Source organism: Neoarius graeffei, chromosome 20 (genome assembly GCF_027579695.1).
Source record: "Neoarius graeffei isolate fNeoGra1 chromosome 20, fNeoGra1.pri, whole genome shotgun sequence".
Lineage (NCBI taxonomy): Eukaryota > Metazoa > Chordata > Actinopteri > Siluriformes > Ariidae > Neoarius > Neoarius graeffei.
In genome coordinates, this window is record NC_083588.1 from 66,088,973 (window position 1) to 66,108,389 (window position 19,417).

Here is a 19,417-nt window from a genome sequence, read left to right on the forward strand (position 1 = left end):
TTTAAATTAAATAAATGAAAACCGCTTACCTGAATGAGGACAAGCCGGCCTCCAGCGGTGAGGACGCCGCCCCGGAGGACTAATCAGCTAACTCCACCGAGCGAGAGCGCTCAGCTTAACGGAGTAACAATACGAATACAACACACAAGACCGCCGGCCTGTGAGCAGGCCGGAGACAAGGCTACATAAAATAAGGCGGTTAATAATATTAACAAAGATAGGCGCAGTGCGGCGCCACAGAACTGATAAACAGCGGCGAGAAACACCGCTTTAAATTAAATGAATGAAACCGCTTACCTGAATGAAGACAAGCCGGCCTCCAGCGGTGAGGACACTGCCCCGGAGGACTAATCAGCTAACTCCACCGAGCGAGAGCGCTCAGCTTAACGGAGTAATAAATCAATACGAATACAACACACAAGACAGCCGGCCTGTGAACAGGCCGGCGGCGAGGCTACAGAAAACAAGGTGGTTAATAATATTAACAAGGATAGGCGCCGAGCGCCGCAGAACTGATAAACAGCGGCGAGAGGAACGCCGCTTTAATTTAAATAAATGAAACCCGCTTACCTGAAGCGAAAACAAGCCGGCCTCCAGCGGTGAGGACACCGCCCCGGAGGGCTAATCAGCTAACTCCACCGAGCGAGAGCGCTCAGCTTACGGAGTAATAAATCAATACGAATATAACGACAAGAAGAAAAGAGTTGGTGGACTTAGCGCAGTTTCTTGGAGGATGCGTAAGCACAGCCCCAACCCTACGGGTAACGAAACTACCACAGCGCTTTGTCCAAATTTCAATCCAACTCGCAACCTGCAAACGCGAGAAGATGTAAGAGGTCACTTCCTGGGTTTACCGGTCTTTTATGCCGGGGTCACGGGGTGACGTCACCCAGGTCACACGTGACTTTGTTGTTACTATTACTCGACCTGCACGTTCGTGTGATGGATATCCATGTGCTGAAAGCACCGCCTCTGGCGGTCAGTAGAAACGAAATAGAACTAAATGTTACTCAAGAAAACACAATGTGCTGTGAAACAGCTTTCTAATTCAGGACAGGAAGGAATTTCATAAATGCAGCTTACTTAACATTCTCGGTGCTGAATATGAAAAAATAAAATTTCATTCTAAGGAAAAACAAATATGTTACTTCTGTTCTAAATCAGCATGACATAAGGTTTAATACATTACGACAAATTGATCGATACATCAAGAAAAAAAAAGTAAATTGTGTGAAGTGGGCAGAGCTTAAAGCCTTCTTTTCAGGTGTTAAGCTTCAGATAAGGGTCACAAGCCCGAGCAGGTAAAACAAAACCCATGAAAAACATCAATATGTTGGGATTTGATCTCTTTAAATACCCTAAAAATTGACCAAAAAAAGTTCCTACATGCTTTGTCTTGCATTACTGGGCGGCAGAGTGGCGTAGTGGTTAGCACGGTCGCCTCACAGCAAGAAGGTTCTGGGTTTGAACCCAGCGGCCGGCGAGGGCCTTTCTGTGTGGAGTTTGCATGTTCTCCCTGTGGGTTTCCTCCGGGTGCTCCGGTTTCCCCCACAGTCCAAAGACATGCGGTTAGGTTAATATGGGACGGCCCCGGGCTGAGGTGCCCTTGAGCGAGGCACCGAACTCCCAACTGCTCCCCGGGCGCTGTTAGCATGGCTGCCCATTGCTCACGTGTGTGTGTTCACTGCTTCAGATGGGTTAAATGCAGAGAGGAAATTTCACAAGTTGTGCTTTCTTTCTTTCATCTTCTGCACTCAGTTTTTTGCCCCACCTTCACCTCACCCATCTAACAGGTGATTGGTGAATTCCTGGTTTATTGTACTGCTCAGTACCAGATCCCTCATAAAAACACCGATTTAAACAAGACCTCCTCTCCATCCTAACCCGACTTCACTTTAAATCACTGCCTTCACCTGGTGACCTCGAGATAATGTGCATCCGCATCCTCGTCCAGCCCCATGGCGGTGTTGCGGAGGTGAGCCTGCAGCGCCTCCCCCAGGCCCTGCAGGGACACGCCGTCTGCACACTGCTCTATCAGAGAGTCCAGCTCAGACAGCATGCTCTCCAGAGTGCTCTCTCCCTTCAGCATGCAGCGCAGGGCCTCGGGGAAGATGATCTGACGGAAGTTGGTGTTCAGCTCCTGCAAAGGCAACGGCACTGTTGAATTCTGGATTGATTCAAAAGGTGGCAGTGTTGATTCATCTTCTACAACAGCGTCTCTGGCCGTAGTGCAGCTGCAAATCATGTGTCAGATGCTCACCTGTAGGCAAGTGTAGACTCCGTTGGCCAGGTAGACTGCGTGAGAGGTGTCCTCAGGGCTGAGGACGTCCAGGTCGTGGGACTGCAGCTGGCACTCTTTCAACAGCTGCACTAGACACGTGACATTTCCGCTCATGCTGCAAAGCTCCTCCAGAAACCAGGCTCCATCCCGGGACGTCAGCTCCACTAGCTGCTCTCCTGCGCTCGCCGCCGCACCCTCCATCACCAGGTTACGCCTGTAGAAACGAGGGGGGAAAAAACAAACCAGGATCAAAATCCATGAAGTGGAGGTTTTCCTTCTTCTGTGGAAGAGCCTTTTAGAATTCAGCCACGAGCATTGGAGAGCAACTTGACCATAAAGAACCCTGTTACTGATTTAAAATAAAAATACAGCAAAAAGCAACTATTTAAATAAAAGAGATTGTTGGCATTTGATGTTAAAGTATAACATCTAATCAGACTCTCTAGGTCGGAGTGTGTGAGGTGAGAGACCTGGTAAGCGTGCAGAGAGCGGAGATGATGATCCCAGCCAGGCTGAAGGAGGCGAGCTCGGCATCCTCGTGCAGGAAGACCTTGATGCAGCGCTCAATCTCTTGCAGCTGCTCCTCACACACAGGTACGCTCGCTCCCTCTGCCTTCAGCCTCTCCACCTGACGCAGGAGGCGCGTGTTAGTCTCCGCCGCATGATGCTGCAGTGCCATCTCCACACTCGAGAGGAACTGACACGTGGTGGCCGGCGGCTGGGGGGCAAACTGCATCTCGTAACTGGATGCAGCGGTACAACAAGGTCAGGGTTGTTACTACCAGTGAAAAGTGGATGAACTTCAGCTCTGCATAAATGATCTGAAGAATATACGATACTAATACATTAACTATTAAACTCCATACTGAATCTAAAACTATACATAAAATTTACAGAATTACTGTCGACAAAAATAGTCCCCCCCCCCACTACAAAATTTTAAATATTTATCATAATTTATCAAGCTCTTCTTTATACTTTAGTAATTGCCAATTTTTTTCTAATTTCATAACTTTCAGGTTTTATTTTTTGTGTAAAAACTTTCCACAGCTAGCTTTTTTAAAGAAACAACTTTTGTTTGCAGTTTGTTAACCAAACTACCCACAACAAACCCAGGGATGTGAGTGACAAATTTTAAAAAAAGAGGAAAATTTTTAGGCTCAACAGACGACCCCGAAGTTGTCATGGGGAGGGTATGGGAGGGTGTGCCCTCCCATTGGTGGGGGTCTGGGGGGTCTCCCCCACAAATTTTTGTAAAAAGGACTTAAAATGGTGACACTTTAAGCACATAAAATGTAAAATTTCTAAATTAGCACATTTCAGTTTAAAAAATGTTTTGGTCAAATTTCATGGTGCTTTAGTGATACATGTTTCAGAACTTTACAAAAAAATTTTGAAAATGAGAAAAAAGTGTCATGTTTCAGGTTTGGGGTGCCGTGTCTGGCCTTAAGTCTGAAAAATGTTACCATTGATACCAAACTACCACCACTACAAATGTCATGTTAGGCCATATGAAAATAATTTCTTGTTTCTCATCACTATTTTTCCTCAAAATGGGTAGGACGGGCTTATTTTATTTTTATTTTGTTTTGTTTTATTTTTCTGCTATGTGGGGGATAAAACACGAAAAATTGGAATGGTTGGAGCAGACTCTGGTTTCAGAGGCATGACGCTAAATTACCAGTGTAAAAAAAAAAAGTGTTTATGGTGGGTCAATTTTTTTTGGTTCGGGCTGTAATGACTATGAGGAACAAGAATATAATTTTATGTGGCCTTACATAACTAGCAATAAAATTTAAACCCTGCCACCAGTTCATAGTACATGTACTTACTCTCTTCAATCAGACCTAACACCTGAAAAATTAATGGCTAAATAAAATTCCACACTTTCTGTGAAGTTTATACTTGCAATATAATTTCAGATTAAACCTAATCATTGTTCAAATGTATCTGTAAATATTAAATGTGCTAGTGATAAATTAGATTGGAATTATCACATTATTTTCAGAGAACTAAAAATTTCATTCAAAAAGTAACAGTGAAGGTAATGTTTTTAATACGTAGGATAAAACATTATTATTATTATTATTGATGCCTACCTGGCAATGCATAGTTAGTCTTCTGAATCTCAACTCGACTCCTGTGTTTTTCGCTTTTCACGTGTCCACTGAGAGTCACAAATCCACGCCGTCCGTAGTTCAGTTCACAGCAACACAATTTGCAACGTGCGATTCCTTTCTTGTTGAGTTTTTCAAAAACCAAACTAAAAACACTTCCATCGGGAGCTTTGCGCTCTAACCAGTCCCAACGCCACTTATTTTCAATGCCAGAATCTATTTTTGTGACATCGGACTTCACAGACAACGCCGCCATTTTCATTCATACTCGTACATACCTGCCAACCTTGGAAAAAAATTTTGAGTAGCAACTTATCGTGGCGGTGCAGCGCAGCACGGCGTGAGGTCAGGCACATTTGCTGATCAGTATTGATTGTAATGAGGGAGCATGTGAACAATGTATTACTAAGCACAGAGTTCCCACTCACCACCATATCTAGTTATTCAACATACAAGCAGACTATGAAGAAAACAAGAACTCTTAATGAAAAGGCATGAATATATTTCCAATGCTTTCACCAAGACATTTGGCACAAGGCAACTGTGCCCCAAAAATATGTCCTTTATACAGACCTTAAACTTAAAGATAAGGGATAAATGTACTGCCTTTGGCATATTGTGTCTTAAATACATTGGGAATTATAAACAACAAAGAATCCCAAATAGCATGCTATGTCCCTTTTGACATTTAGCATTATATTGTATAGATAACAGAAAAACCAAAGGGCTATAGCCTATGTCTTTTAAAACAGACGCCGGCAGTCTGCAAAACACACACACAATCCTTTTTTCATAAATTTAGTTTTGACCATAAAAGAGATTCTGTTGCTCCTTGCTACACTAAACATCGAAAGTGAATATTCCAGAGTACCTATATAAATATATTTTTTTCAATATTAATATTTAGTAAATGCAAACTGATAACCACACTTACAGAAAAACTTACTGAAAATAAATTATAGGCTACTCTGGCCTATCCAATAACATAGCCTTTATAATATTCACTGACCTGGCCTAATTTGGAAAAAAATAATGGCCTATGTATATAAATGCAAGCATTTCTATGTTAGCAATATTATTACCTGTATTTCCTTGATGGCTAATGTCAAAATCATAATTGCACACTGTGCAAAACGCATGATTAGGCAGTTTAGGGGGCGGAGGCATGGCCATTGATCTTGATACTTCGTTAGGAACTTCTGAGGGGCATAGACTCGCTTCTTTTTAGATTTGCTAACCTCTCTCTGTCAGTATCCTCATCTGACGTCATGTGTATTATTAACTGCAAGGCACGCACATACACAAAACACACATCATCCACTACATGCACTTACGTGAAAACACTTCGTGCGCTGCTCATTGAATCTCACATGCACGAGTAGCCTAGTTCAGAAGATTTTAACGCGTCTATCGGTCGACTGGATGGAAACGTCAGTAAAGCTACTACATTTTCACTTTAGGCTATGCAATATTTTTTGGATTGAGAAGCCTGGGTCAAATGTCAAAACAAGCTGGAACAAATATTTCCTTCAGATAAGGCAGAACACTGTGGGTTGTCCTTGCTTTATTCACAATGCCCTTGCCCTGCCCATTTACCTTCAAAACGGTGTTTAGCACCGTCCTCCCTTGTAAAACCAGTCACAGTATGAAGATCGACCGAGAGGGATGAAAATCAATGTCGTTACTTTCGTTTTGACGGCTCCTCGGCTCTCCGCTTCGCCTCATAGCCTAGGCCTATTTGAAGAGTTTAAAACTAGCGCTGTGATTGGTCGAAGTCTTCTTTTCTCTACAGGTTGCTGGTCAATGCGGTTACACCCATAGACGAGTTGCCTAGTGCGCGAATGCACAGACAGTTGAACCGGAATATTAAAGATCTTTCTAGAGGTCTGCGCTGGACAGAATTTTCAGTCCCGCTCCCGCAAAGAATGATGATTTTCAGTCCCGCTCCCACCTGCCATATTTTGTCCCGCTCCCAAATCCCGCATGATGCAGACGTTCGCGTTATTTCTCACGAAAGTTCTTGTCATTGGCTTGGGGAATTAAACATGCTGAGCTTAGCTGAGCTCTCCACTGACCGATCCTTCACCGAGCGCACGGAGCGAGGGTGCGCGTTGCCAGGCGCCATGCGCAGCTGAGGCTTTACAGAGATACCCAACACACCTACCAACATCTACAGTGGATATTAAGAATATTGTACATAGCTTATAGGTCACTCCTCACATTTACATTCTAGGAAATACAAGTAGGCCTATAAGAAATTAATATAATTTAAAGACACAGCGTGATGGTGCCCCGCCCCCTACTTTGAGTGGATTTGAGCATAAATATCTACAGCTCACGTTCAGGGGTGCGTTTCCCAAACAACCAACCAAGTTAGCATTAAACCAATATGGTACGATGCAAGTTTGAACTAACTAACATCCAAAAAACGACTGTTTCCCAAAGCTGTAGTACCAACTTGGTCTGAACCAAGTTGATTTGAACCAACACAGTTCAAACCACGATGTTTGCAGATGTGTTCGGATGGTCTCGTTTATTGTCGGAATTCAGAGAAACAACCCGAAGTTGGCTGACCGTGCGAACGGCATTTCACCATTAAATGACCGTTAAGCCAAATTTGGTGCGTCCATAATCTTCCCCTGATGCTTGCAACTTGGTGTAGATGTTCATTTAGACTAATATAAAATTGCAATACCCCTCATTTGGAAATCACGTGTAAACAAAAGGCATCTCCATAAATTAAAGCATCATATACTAGTTTTGGCTATAAGGCTATTTGCCCTGATTAAAAATAGCTAAGCAAACTGCTGTGAGATGGCACAGATAACGTTATGTAGATCTACATGTTGTGTATTTATAGGTGGCATTGTTAGGTTTATTGTAAGTTTATTGTTTAGACTCTGACATTCTGCTGACACATTCTAAGTTGAGCGCTGCATGCGCTCATGATTGACAGCTCTCACTTTGCGCACTCGCACTCCCACTTTCTTTTTAAAGCAGCACTTCTGAAGCACTGCGAGCTTCACTAGAGGAGCTCTGCTCTTCTGCCACGATCGGAGATCTCAAACACGGAAGAGTGGAAAGGAATCGGAAACGTACGCGAGATTAGACCACATCCGCAAATTTAGGCATCTTAAAATGTTTTTATTAATGCCAAATAAAATATCCAGCACAAATTATATATGATAGACATAAATTAATAATTTATAAATTTTATTTTAAACACGTTTTTAGTTAGCGGGACTGCAGCTTATCACCTCCCCCTCCCGCCCGAAATGAGCTTTCAAAATTTGCCCCGCGCCGCACTGCTTTGCGTCGGGTCCCGCGGGAGTGCAGGGCTCTACTTTGAACTCAAAGCCATCAATGGCTTTTTGCGTATTTTGAAGTGTTAAATCGTAGCAGCGTAGTTTGATGTCTAAATGCGTATCTGCTACGCAAAATGCGTAAAGGTTGGCAGGTCTGCTCGTAGCAGTGCATGTACAATAGCGACTCCTCTCCACACAGCGATAATGATCAGATTGCTGTAAGGAGCTTTCGTCACTTCCGCTTAGTAAAATCCGGAAAAGTTTCGCGCCAGACTTTACCGAATATATATTTTTAAATTTTAGAAAACGCGGAAAACGATTTTTTTACGCGGAAAGGCAATTTGAAAAACACGGATTTCCGCGGAAACGCGGAGATTTCACATCCGTGCAAACCCCATGTATTGTAGAAGCAGTGCGTTATGAGTTATTACCACCGTTATTAATCTGTGAGAGAGAGACACATACGCACAAACAAAAAAAAAGGGCATTTAGTCATTCAGTAGTAAGCGACTCACTGGTGATAGACGGCCTGGCAGTGCTCCACCGTCATATCACACACCAGCTCCTCCATCCACTGCTTCCAGGTGTAGACCCTGTGGCGGTGCAGGACGGCGCGGGGGTACAGCAGGGCCACGGTGGCATAGCTGTGCAGGTGCTCGAGGCAGGCACGCAGTATGGAGCGGCGCTGCTGCAGGAGAGCGTTCACCTCCGCCTCCAGAGCCTCACACTGGCTGATCAGATGAGCCTGACCTGCGTTCTGCAGAAACGCTGTAGCGGGGACGTAGCTGGGTGGACCTGCACGCAGGGGAAGGAAAACAAACAAAACCCCAAACACTATTAAATAACATCTCACCAACTTGCAGCTTCATCACAGACCTCAACTTGAAATGCATCATGGAGAGAGCTGCAGAACTACAGGAGCGGGTACCGAGGTCTATGGGGCTGCTGATCTCCTGCAGCAGGCTGGCGAGCTGTGTGGCCTCCAGACTCCCAAACGCCGCCTGGTACTGAGAGATCCACTGGTCCAGATCTGACAGCTTGCTCTGGATGGCATCCTGTACAGTCCTCTGCCTTGACTGCAGCTGCGTGTGCTCCGAATATCTAACACATCACAGAGGACATGAGTGTCATGTACCTGCACATTTCTACATGATTAAGCAGAGCTGACCACCCTGAAGTTGATTTTCCTATAACAGCATGTCCCTGAAGCATCATCTTCCTCTTACATTATAGCAAATTGCCAGCTGTTACTTTACTGACACTGTACTAGTCTCTGTGAATCATCTGTGACTATAGAAACAAGGATGGAAATTAATTCAGCTCCTTCTGGCCAATCAGAATCCGGTTAATTTGCCTGCAGTGCATGGTAGGTGTTGAGTGTCTAGCAGTGGTGCGGACCTGTGCTCCAGCGTGTGAATGGGGTGGTCCACTCTGCTGTCTGCTCCCTCCAGGAACTCCATCTCCTCCAGCAGCTTGCTCTGCGCCTTATCCACCTGGGCGAGCTGCTCCTGCAGACTCAGGTACTCCTCCACGGCCATCTCCACCTGCGGCAGCACCGTCTGCATCTCGTCACGGTTCTTGAACCAGTTCACCTGCAAAACAAATTGATGGAGGGTTCTACACTGCGAGACAGAATACTTAAAGGCCATTGGCAACGGTTGGAGGTGAAACGTAGAAGATCAACTTTATCTAGAAGAACGACCCAAAAAGCGAATTCAATCTTCCTGGTGTCTAATTTGCACCCTAAAATTGAATAAAACGGTTAAAATATACTGTTTTGCCCAATTTCCGAAGGTTTGTTTACATCTCACTTATGTGCACTTTCACCGCCAGAGGACCGTCGCTGTGATGTCATTTAAGCCAAACAGACCAGGAGCAGCTCTGTGTTTACCTGCGAACCGAGCACACGTGTACGGACTTTGGTCGTGAGAGGTTGTGTAAAATGTCTGAAAGCGATTTTGAAGTAGGAACTCTCCAAATTGAATACTGAGAGGTGAAACCGTATCTGTATGACCCTATGGCCGTTGCGAAGCAATCGGTGAATGTGGCTCACTGGTTTGACCGCGCGGCCTCGGAATCGGACAGCGACTCGGCCGACTCTGATCGCGGTGACCCCGGACCTCAACAAGACTCGCGCCCAAACGATTTATCCTGGTAGTTACGATAAATTCCTACTTTCGTCGTAATACTAAACAAGAGCCCTTTTGAAGAATAATTAAACCGCCTCCCTAGTGGATATAGGGAACTATTACTGGACAGCGCGCCGGTGGGCCACATTAGCCTGCCATCCGCGGCATTATACTATTTATAGCCGACTCTAAGTGAGGAAATATCCCTTTGTCTCATTTCCACAGCGATTGTACAGGATCCCTCAGGATTCTTGACTTGTCAATTACAAGCAAAAGTAAAAATGTTTACCTCCAATCTTCTCCTTTTTGCTTGAGTGTTGCTGCTCCGTTTCTTCTTTGACTGCTTGATTTTGTTTCACGCGCACAACCCGCTCTCTCCGCCTCTTCTGGAAAACGCCAACCCACTCGCTCCGCCTCTTATCCTTTACGGAAAAAGCCAACCCACTCGCTCCGCCTCTTCCCCTCTCTCGGTAAAAGGTAAAAGCTTCTTCCTGAACCGGTCCCGTTGTTACAGTTCACTGCACAACAATAAGGCATGGGGTTTCTTTGGAAATTCCCGAACGCACGTCTGCACTCAAGCAGTTTGTTTGTCTTAAATGACGTCATGCACTGAGTGGTCATGAAAATAGCCGAACAGAAATTCGCCGTGATCCACGTTAACTTATTTTAATTATTACTTAACAATACTTCTTGGGACCAGAAGAAAATTACAGAGGGTTTAACAAAGTTTCAAATGTGTATAAAATTAAAACCGTTGCCTATGACCTTTAATGGTTCTAGATTTGACCCCCCCACCTAAGTATGTAGTGTACAGTACACCTCAGGTGCAGCCATTTTGCACGTTGCCACGGAAACACCATTTTGGACAGCAGCTCCATCTCACCTTGATCTCAGCTACACGTGAGGAGAACAGGCTGCGCGTGATGTCCCTCTCCATCTCCCTCTTGCTCTGCTTGTTCTCGGCCTGCTGTCCTCCTCCTCCGTACACTGCCCCGGCAAAGCCCACCTCTCCGCCCGCCGTCCAATCCACCAGAGGGTCATACACAAACGCCTCCAGCAGGGTCAGGAGGGTCTCTCTACCCCGACGCATCATCTGAATCACCTGAGGTACACGAGGAGGAACCGACAGTGAGGGATAATTTGAGCAGGAACAGATAGAAACGAATCTTGGAGAACACTAGTGAAACAGGTCGTCCTCTCACCTGTTCACAGGAGAGCCTGAAGATTCCTTCCACCCCCGTCACTCCTAACGCCGTCTCAATGTTGTGCGTCATACGGAAAGGAACCTTCTCTGGAACCCTCAGACTTTTCCCTATTATCACACAGAGTCCATCATGAGTCCGGCAAAAATGCCACAGGAGTCAGAACATAACCTGCGCAGGTGAGCGACTAACCTTTCTCAAAGCAGACGTTGTAGTCAATATGCACCACTTCACCGGTCGTCATGTCGATCAGCACGTTGTCCAAGTGACGGTCTCCTAAACCGATGATGTAACCCACCATTGACATCACAGCAGTGGACCTGGCATACGACTGCAGGGCAGAGGGACCGAAAAAAGAAAGGAGACCGACAGACAGAGGAAAAAAGAAAGAGGAAAAGAAATAAAAGAAAAAAATAGAAAAAAAAATTAAAATAAGAGACAGAACAAAGCGCAAGAGGAATACATGAACAAAGGAAAAAGTAAAAGAATGAAAAATAAGAGTTAAGGAGTTAATGCTCACCTGAGTGACCCTCCACCACTCGCTGGGCGTGGTACACGAGCACCACAGCTCTTTCGCCAGCAGGTTAGGGGGCGTGGCCTCCATCAGCTCCCGTAGCACATCCCTCATGACGCTGAGAGGCCAATCACGGCGCGACACGTCCAGGCTGAGTCCCACTGCTTTCAGAGCCGGTCCAATCTTACTGTAGTACAGCTCGCTGGGGCGCGGAACCATGGGCAGGTTCTGTGGCTGCTGGAACGAGTCCTGAGCCTAAAGTTCCAAAAAAATGATCAGACAATCATTTTTTGGGGGAGGGGAAAAAAACAAAAAAAACAAAAAAAACCTTAAGCTCTGAAAATAATTCATTCATCGATACTGTAGTATTACTACAGTTTAGGAAAAAACAAAAAACAAAAAAACCTGCTCCATATTTGTCTACAGAAGTACATTTAATAATTTGTTAATAAACCTAATTAACCCAAAACAGAAGGGCGGTTTAGAAAAAAATATAGGCGTGTGATACCTGACTGTTTCTGTGTGTTAAAGAAGCTCAGCAGATTAGTAAAACAGCTCAAACACACAAATCCATCGTTTTACTTCATTGCCACAAATCCTTTTTACGTTAAATTAATCATTACACCGTTTCAGGTTGACGACGCACCCTGATACAGTCTGGAGTATAAAAGGAAACGTGTTGGAGGACAGTAACGCTACAGGAGCCAGAGGGACTGACCTTCTGAGCCTGGAGCACAGCCTCGCGCTGCTGCCAGCGTTTGTAGAGGCCGAACAGAGGCGTGGCTCCGTCCACCCACTGGATGAGACCTGAGCGAGTACCGAGGGGCGTGACAGAGTAGTGACGGGCATGGAAACGTGGAGACTCCTGCTGGTTTACTTTAGTAAACATTGTGTTAACTATGGACAAGAACTGCATGATCCTCTCATCTAAATGCAAATCCTCCAAACCTGTGAGAGAGAGATGCAGTTTAAAAGACAGATGCAATAGAGAGAGAGAGAGAGAGAGAGAGAGAGAGAACGCACGCGCACAGTACAAGATCTCTCCTGACCTTTAAAGAGGTACGGGTAGTTTTTGCCATCAGAACCAAGGAAGTAGAGTTTTTTGGGCTTGGTCTTGGTGGGCAGGATGGTGATGGTGCTGCCGACATTGTGGATGGTGACGGCGTCGGTGGCAGACACCTCTCCGGGAAGAGCCATCTCAGTGTGTGTCATGGAGCCCAGACGAGGACTGATCTCTTCCAAACGCAGGAGATAACTCGCTCGCTTCTGAGCTCGCTGCTGCAGACTCAACATGATCTGGTACAGGACAAGGAGGAGCAGAGAACACAGTTTTCTTTTTCTAGCATATAAATCTAAACATTGTCAGACAAAAAGGAAGAAATAAACACGAAGACCAGAAACAATTGGGGGGGGGGGTCTGACCTGTTTGAACGGAACCCAGCTGTTGGCAGGGTTGGCCGGGTTCTGCGGGTTCCTCAGTCGTTCCAGAGCGTTGTGAATGGCGTCTCCATACGTCTCCTGGAACCATGTCTCGTGAGGTGTCTCCGCAGCAGCAGCAGTGATGCTGCGCACGTGATCCAGAGCAAAGACTACGGGCCGCATCAGGGCTGAGTGTTTCTCCCTCATGATGGCCACCTTCTCCTCCCTGAAACATCACGAGTCAGAGGAACATCACCTCCACACAGTTATGTTCATCATCCTTTTTTAGAGACATTTTTTTTGCACCTCAACTCTCCCTTTCTCTAAATGTTATTCTTGAGTTAACCGGTTATGACATATCGCCATCTACTGGACTGGCATAACTCCCTGTTGATGTGGACTGGACTTCAAAATAATTTTATAATATTTTTTAGAAAAGTTTGTTTACAGAAAAATTATCAGTGAACAACTCATTAAAATTTATACTTACATCAGCATGCACTTGAAAGCTCAGGGGGACAATTACATTTTATTAATTTTAACACCTATGAGTAAAATATTATGTGATGGCTTGGGTAACACGGTGTGATCAGAGCCCTTACTTGCGCAGCGTGTTGTTGTTTTGGACTCTCTTGACTTCGTCCTCGAGCTGCTGGATCCTGCGCAGGACGTGCATGTGCTGCTGCTGCAGGACACCCAACCACAACTCATCCCACAGCACAGTGACCCTGCGCAGCTCCCCAACCAGCATTTGCACCTACACACACACACACACACAACGGCCCCCTTACACAATGTTCACTCAAGGTTAGCCCCACCCACACTGATGTAAGCATCAACAGCGTAACTTAAATTTCTCCAGGGCAGTGTGAGAGTCGGCGCCGTACCTGCTGGACCATGGTGGGGTTAGCTGCAGACAGCGTGTCCACGATCTTGCTGTAGCAGTCCTGCATCATGGCCTGGTCCTCGATGGAACAAAGTCCCAGCTCGTCTCCTCGGCCACTCTCCTGAGACGCAGGGGGACTACCACCCTCGCTCTCCCCCACACACAGAGCCTCGCCCGGCATGTTCCCCAACAGAGTGGGCAGAGCTGAGGGCAGCTTTGTACCTGCCCCCCCCACACACAAACAAACAAATCAGGCCTACAAAATATTACAAACATTTGCTGACTTACCATACTACCATACTAAAAGGGGGGGGGGGGGGGGGGGGGGGGGGGGTTGGAGGAGGAGAGGAAAAAAAAAATCCCAGTTTATTGGCAGAGAATTATTGGCACCCCCTTCAAAAAAAAAAACCTATTCAGGGATGAGAATGAAAAAAGTCTGAAAAAAGCCGGGGGTTTAGGGGCCACAGGCACCAAGTGGGGCCCAGGGGCAGAAGCTAATGATTTTTGGCTTTTTTTTTTTTAACCCCAAAACCATTAATTTTATCAGCAAAGAGTTGCAATTTACTTGGAAATAAATTCCCCTTTTTGGTGGACTACCAGGTAAAAACAATTAATATGGTACAAGAGACTTGTTTTTATCAATTTACATTGATTTACATTTTACAATTTACATTATCAAAAATCAATTTACATTGATTTTTTTTAAATCAATCAATGCACCTTTTAATATAAACGAGCTCTACAGTATTTCTGCATTTTTGCTATTCATGTCTTTGAATACTCTAATCCTTTAAACTGAAGTGCAAACCAGAAAGAAGTTCTATCATATAAATCTCTTCAGCTTTCTTCTGATGTTATCATGGTAGCAGGAGCTCTTGCATATTAAGCAGGCAACATTCAACATCACTCATCACTTCCCTTTCAACTGTTGTGTGGACTAACGAGGTTTTATCTGGACAGGATGTTGTGTAATGTAATACAGATACCATACGGCCAATCTGAAGATCGAGATGGTGATTTTGAATTAAAGAACAGGCATGTACAATGGGCATTACATATTGGAAATTTTTTTTAAAATCAAAAACTATAAGTTCATCTCAGCCTAAAAAATGTGGGCAGACGCTCCCGCGCGGCACAGGCCAGCAATTCCCCCTATGAAATGAGCAATAAGTGGGAGAGTTATACATGCTACCATACTTAAAATTATATCAGAAATATAGATATGATACTATGATTCTCCCCAACATGCTACTTTATTTAAAAAAAAAAAAATTATATATAAATTTTCAACCTACCGTTGTGTTTTTTGGTGTGTATGTGAAGTTCGATAGTCCTCGCCCCTCTACTAGCAGAGTTTATCATGTCAGAACACAACGAGCAAAGTACTTTTCCTGGGACGTCTATTTTCCGTATGTGATCACTGAGCTTCGTTGTGACAGTCTGCTCGACATTCAGTGTTCTTTCTAACCAAACCCATCGAAAACAGTTCTTTATTCCTGCACCTTTATCAAATCTCCCTCACTCGATCCTCTTCTTTCTTATCTAGGACTTTTGCCATTGTCGATATGCTAAAATATCCTGCCTGAATACATGGGTCTTTCCGATGTTACCAATGCGGATCGTCAAACAGCGTGCACGGTCGGTGAACGGCGACTGCAAGCCATGCGTGGAGAGCATGCACACTTGTGTTTATACACTGCACGTGATGGGATTTCCTGAAAATTCTACCACAAATAAGTCGAACATTGTCACAAAAGTGAATGTTAATTACGACATGTCGAAAGACTAGTGCGTGTTAACCCGGAGCCCACCAAGAATCAACACGTTATAAGGTGACCACGGATCGTTAACGATACCCCCCCCCAAAAAAAAAAAAAATTCTCAATTCTCAACAGATTTACATCCATCTCAAAAACGATCATTTTGGTCTGAAAAAGTCAGAAATCTGCCGATCGGCGGAAAATTCTTATCCCTGCCTATTACATAAAAGTTAGTTGGAGCAACTTGGCCTTGATACAGACCCTTGCTTTTTAGCTAAAGAGTTTAGTTTTGTAGCATCTCCGCTGATGTATCAGGACAGGATGAAGCTAAGAGGCGGGATTCTCAAGTTTAAAACTAGCATTTCTTACTCGCAAAATAAACCTGTACAAATGTAGTGCGCGTGTGTGTGTGTGTGTGTGTGCGCGCGCGCACCAGCTGTCTGAGCCTCTCCCCCGAGTGAGATGGAGCCAACGATAGCAGGGTAGAGGATGAGGTGTGGCGAGTCCTGGGCTACGCGGCACAGCAGGCTGCAGATACTCTGGCGGATGTAGGCCTCGGGGTGGTTCAGTCTGGAGAACAGCTGCGGGATGATGCCTTTAAAAAAAAAAAAAAACCCACACACCACATGGCTCTTTCTTCACAGCAATAAAACAGGAAAAATCAGATACAAGTAAAACCATTTTTAAACAGCAAAAGTAAGAAAATCTTAGTTTTAGTGAATATTTCAGACACACCCCAAAAAGGATTCTCTTTATAAAAGAACCTTCTAGAAACGTGTGACAAATTTGCTTGAATACAGAACGCAATCCTTAAAAGCTGACAGGTTTGAAAAGATCTCTTTAATCTGCACTTTACCCCACGATGCTACTGAGCTCTGGACTCTGACTGGTCAGGAGATGTTGATTAATTCTCTGTAACAGCAGTGCAGCTGCACATGACAGGTTTATTTATAATGAACGCGCTCACTGACACTTTATTGTTACTCCAGAAACAGCTCATTCACAGGGACATGCATGCCGTATAACCAAATAAATGCAGAGTGTGTAATTGTTGATCTGTATGGACATGAACATTTATGGAAGGAGTCTGCTGTGTAAGCTCGAACAGGAATTAACACGACTCTCAAACATTCCGCAACGTTAAACGTAACTAAAAATGTTTAAAAAGTAGGACTTGTTCATTAATAAGTTAAGAACTGTCGTCACGGATAAATTGCTGTGGTATAAGTAGAATAAATTTCAGGACGTGCTGTTAAAGGTAACCAGCTTCATTAAACTACCTTGTTGATTAGCATCCTATAACAGCAGCACACACACAGGTTTATTTCTCACGTTCCACGGTTCTCACCTCTCCAGGGCGCAGTGGGCGTGGATGCCAGGCCAAGCTCCAGCCCCTCCCTCAGCTCTCCAGCGTGCTTCACGAGCAGACGCAGCAGACGCAGCGTGGCCATTACGATGACATCATCGCTGCTCTGTTTACTGCTCTGAGGGTTCAGCAGAAGTTTGGGGTCGTCCTCGTCGATGGGTGTCTGCAGGAGAGGAGTCGGTCTGAGCCGCGCCTCAGGAAGGTGTAGTTTTATTCCAAACAAGGATGAAGATGAATGACTCACCTGTCCTGCATTGAGTTTGAGGAAGGTGAAATAAGCCCTGCAGGAGATGCGGTAGAGGCTGAAGATTCGGTCCACCACCCGCCTCCACACCCGGATCAGCCCCTCAGTCACACCATCCTCCACCTCCGCCAGCCACGGGCACGAGCTCAACAACTGCCTCCAGATCACATCCACCATATCGTCCTCGTCGTCATCTTCATTCTGCAGAGCCATGTCCTCATCCTGGGGATGGAGACATAAAATATGTTTTTAAAAAATGATCACTGCAATCCTCAAAAACATCTTACTGTGGAACACAAGACAGGAGTGTTATTGCAATATAAAATAAAAGCCAATCAGGTTGCAATATGCAAATTTAATTCAACTCCTGTGTAAACAAGTAGCTGTGCGTTGTGCATCTTTCCCTCCTGCAAAACAGCCCTGTTAAAAGAAACTGTTCAATCCTGAAAATTGTGATCTTCAAAATTTTGCTCAGCTTTTAAACTCTCAGCTTCAATTCATCATTTTCTCTCTTTAGCTAAAATCAGAAGAACCCAACCAGCTATCCTATAAACACTCAATTTTATGCCCAGAAGTTCTGAATTTACTACAGAAACCTACTCAGGAATAAATTACTTGTTTTCAGGAAATCAAAACAGTCAGTACCAACCAAACCACTTTCAGAAACATGAATAAATAAATAGGAATATAAAAACAAAAATCAGTTAAGCCGTTTCAAACAAGCCGTTTTCCTCCAGAGACATATTTAGAAAGAGGATTTCAGAGACATGAGGAACACTGGTCATGTTAAAGGATCCCCCCCCCGCCAAGCAGAAAGTTCAAGTTTTCCTGATTTTAATGATGTTCATCCATATCGCTCACATCCACAACAAACTGCACTCAAAATCTTAAGAATTCAACAAAACACAGCTGGAGAGATTAACATCTTTAAGTACAGAAGTGTCAAGCTTTTTAGCTTCAGCTCCATCACATCCTGCATGTCCCCACCTGAATTCCAGCTGGTCGACACATGGCCTGGCCCAGGATGCTGAAAATGGTTTCCTTGTCCTCGTCACTGGTGCCAGATGGCAGTAACTCCTCAATCTCCTTCTTCTCTCCCGGCAGCAGAGGAACCCCTTCTCCTTGACTAAAGAAAAAAAAAAAAAAAAAAAAAAACAGGACGCATTACACCACTGACCAGGAGAGGTAGATCATTATAAACCCATCCTCTCTAGGAATCTCTCAGACACACACCTTGCGTTGTCGACGACTTTGCGGCCCCATCTGTAAGCCCAGCTCGCTAAAGCAGCCCAGGATTTGGCCACTTCAGGCGCCTGGCTTGCAGAGAGCTGGTAGAGCTGGCCCAGGACAAAGTCTGCTTCCCCGACTCCTACGCTCACTGACAAGAAGAGCAACACAACACCACCACACTAGATGAGTGATCAGGTCCACCTGCACTAGCTTGAGGAAACAAAAGAACTGGGATTGTGGCACTGCTAGGGTGAATTCTGGAAATTCATCATCTGCACATCTAATATTAGACACTTTGGACTGAAGGGTCACAGGATGCAGATATGTAGCAGAAGGAGCGGAGTCAGCACAGGACTCAATTTGAGCGAACAGCTTCCATACGGACTGTGACTCGACAGCGAAGACCAGAAAAAGTTTCGTTACACTGCATCATGTCACAAGGTGTAATTATGTGCCATTGCGTAATGCAACAACCTAATGTAGCATTGATATAATTTAACATTTCAGATGTTAATACAACATAAATTAACAGCATAATGTAATAACGTGTCAGCGCATGTTACATGAAAGCAGCAGATACCTGTGGTCTCTGTGGTGATGCGCAGTACACCCTGCTCCTCCACAGGCAGCTCCAGCAGGGCGGCGATGTTCTTGCTGAGGGCTGAAGGCGGTCCGCTGTTGTTCCTCTTCACCACCTGTTTGAGCTGAGGCGTCAGGTCCTTCCAATCAGCCAACAGCCACTTGCACAGCGTGAGGATGGAGCGGCAGGCAGCGCGCTCGCACTTCCCCGAGCGGCAGTAGGACAACGCACACAAGCTCAACATCTCCATAGCAGCCACAGACTGACCTGGGGGTAGAAGGTGGGGTTTCGAGCGTTTGTAGAAAATACCACAGACTTACTATACAACTCCAGATAAACTGAACCGTCAGTGTTAGGAATAAAAACATCCAAAATATTGTACAT

At 44.9% G+C, this 19,417-nt stretch overlaps 1 protein-coding gene across 3 annotated transcripts in view; it reads right to left on the minus strand.

Annotated features, from left to right (window-relative positions):
• Nucleotides 1–19,417, minus strand: part of smg1 (SMG1 nonsense mediated mRNA decay associated PI3K related kinase) — a 73,553-nt gene that overhangs the window by 13,501 nt on the left and 40,635 nt on the right. For all 3 annotated transcript variants that reach the window (XM_060902292.1, XM_060902291.1, XM_060902290.1), the window contains exons 31-51: nt 19,034–19,300; nt 18,457–18,601; nt 18,211–18,349; nt 17,224–17,445; nt 16,962–17,142; nt 16,047–16,208; nt 13,855–14,075; nt 13,570–13,724; nt 12,971–13,193; nt 12,598–12,844; nt 12,267–12,496; nt 11,555–11,803; nt 11,227–11,365; nt 11,035–11,144; nt 10,716–10,934; nt 9,102–9,295; nt 8,632–8,804; nt 8,219–8,498; nt 2,752–3,024; nt 2,261–2,495; nt 1,914–2,140 (exon numbers count right to left, since the gene is read on the minus strand). In XM_060902292.1, coding sequence (XP_060758275.1) covers nt 1,914–2,140; nt 2,261–2,495; nt 2,752–3,024; nt 8,219–8,498; nt 8,632–8,804; nt 9,102–9,295; nt 10,716–10,934; nt 11,035–11,144; nt 11,227–11,365; nt 11,555–11,803; nt 12,267–12,496; nt 12,598–12,844; nt 12,971–13,193; nt 13,570–13,724; nt 13,855–14,075; nt 16,047–16,208; nt 16,962–17,142; nt 17,224–17,445; nt 18,211–18,349; nt 18,457–18,601; nt 19,034–19,300 — 4,291 coding nt within the window. The remainder of the gene's footprint in view (nt 1–1,913; nt 2,141–2,260; nt 2,496–2,751; nt 3,025–8,218; nt 8,499–8,631; nt 8,805–9,101; nt 9,296–10,715; nt 10,935–11,034; nt 11,145–11,226; nt 11,366–11,554; nt 11,804–12,266; nt 12,497–12,597; nt 12,845–12,970; nt 13,194–13,569; nt 13,725–13,854; nt 14,076–16,046; nt 16,209–16,961; nt 17,143–17,223; nt 17,446–18,210; nt 18,350–18,456; nt 18,602–19,033; nt 19,301–19,417) is intronic.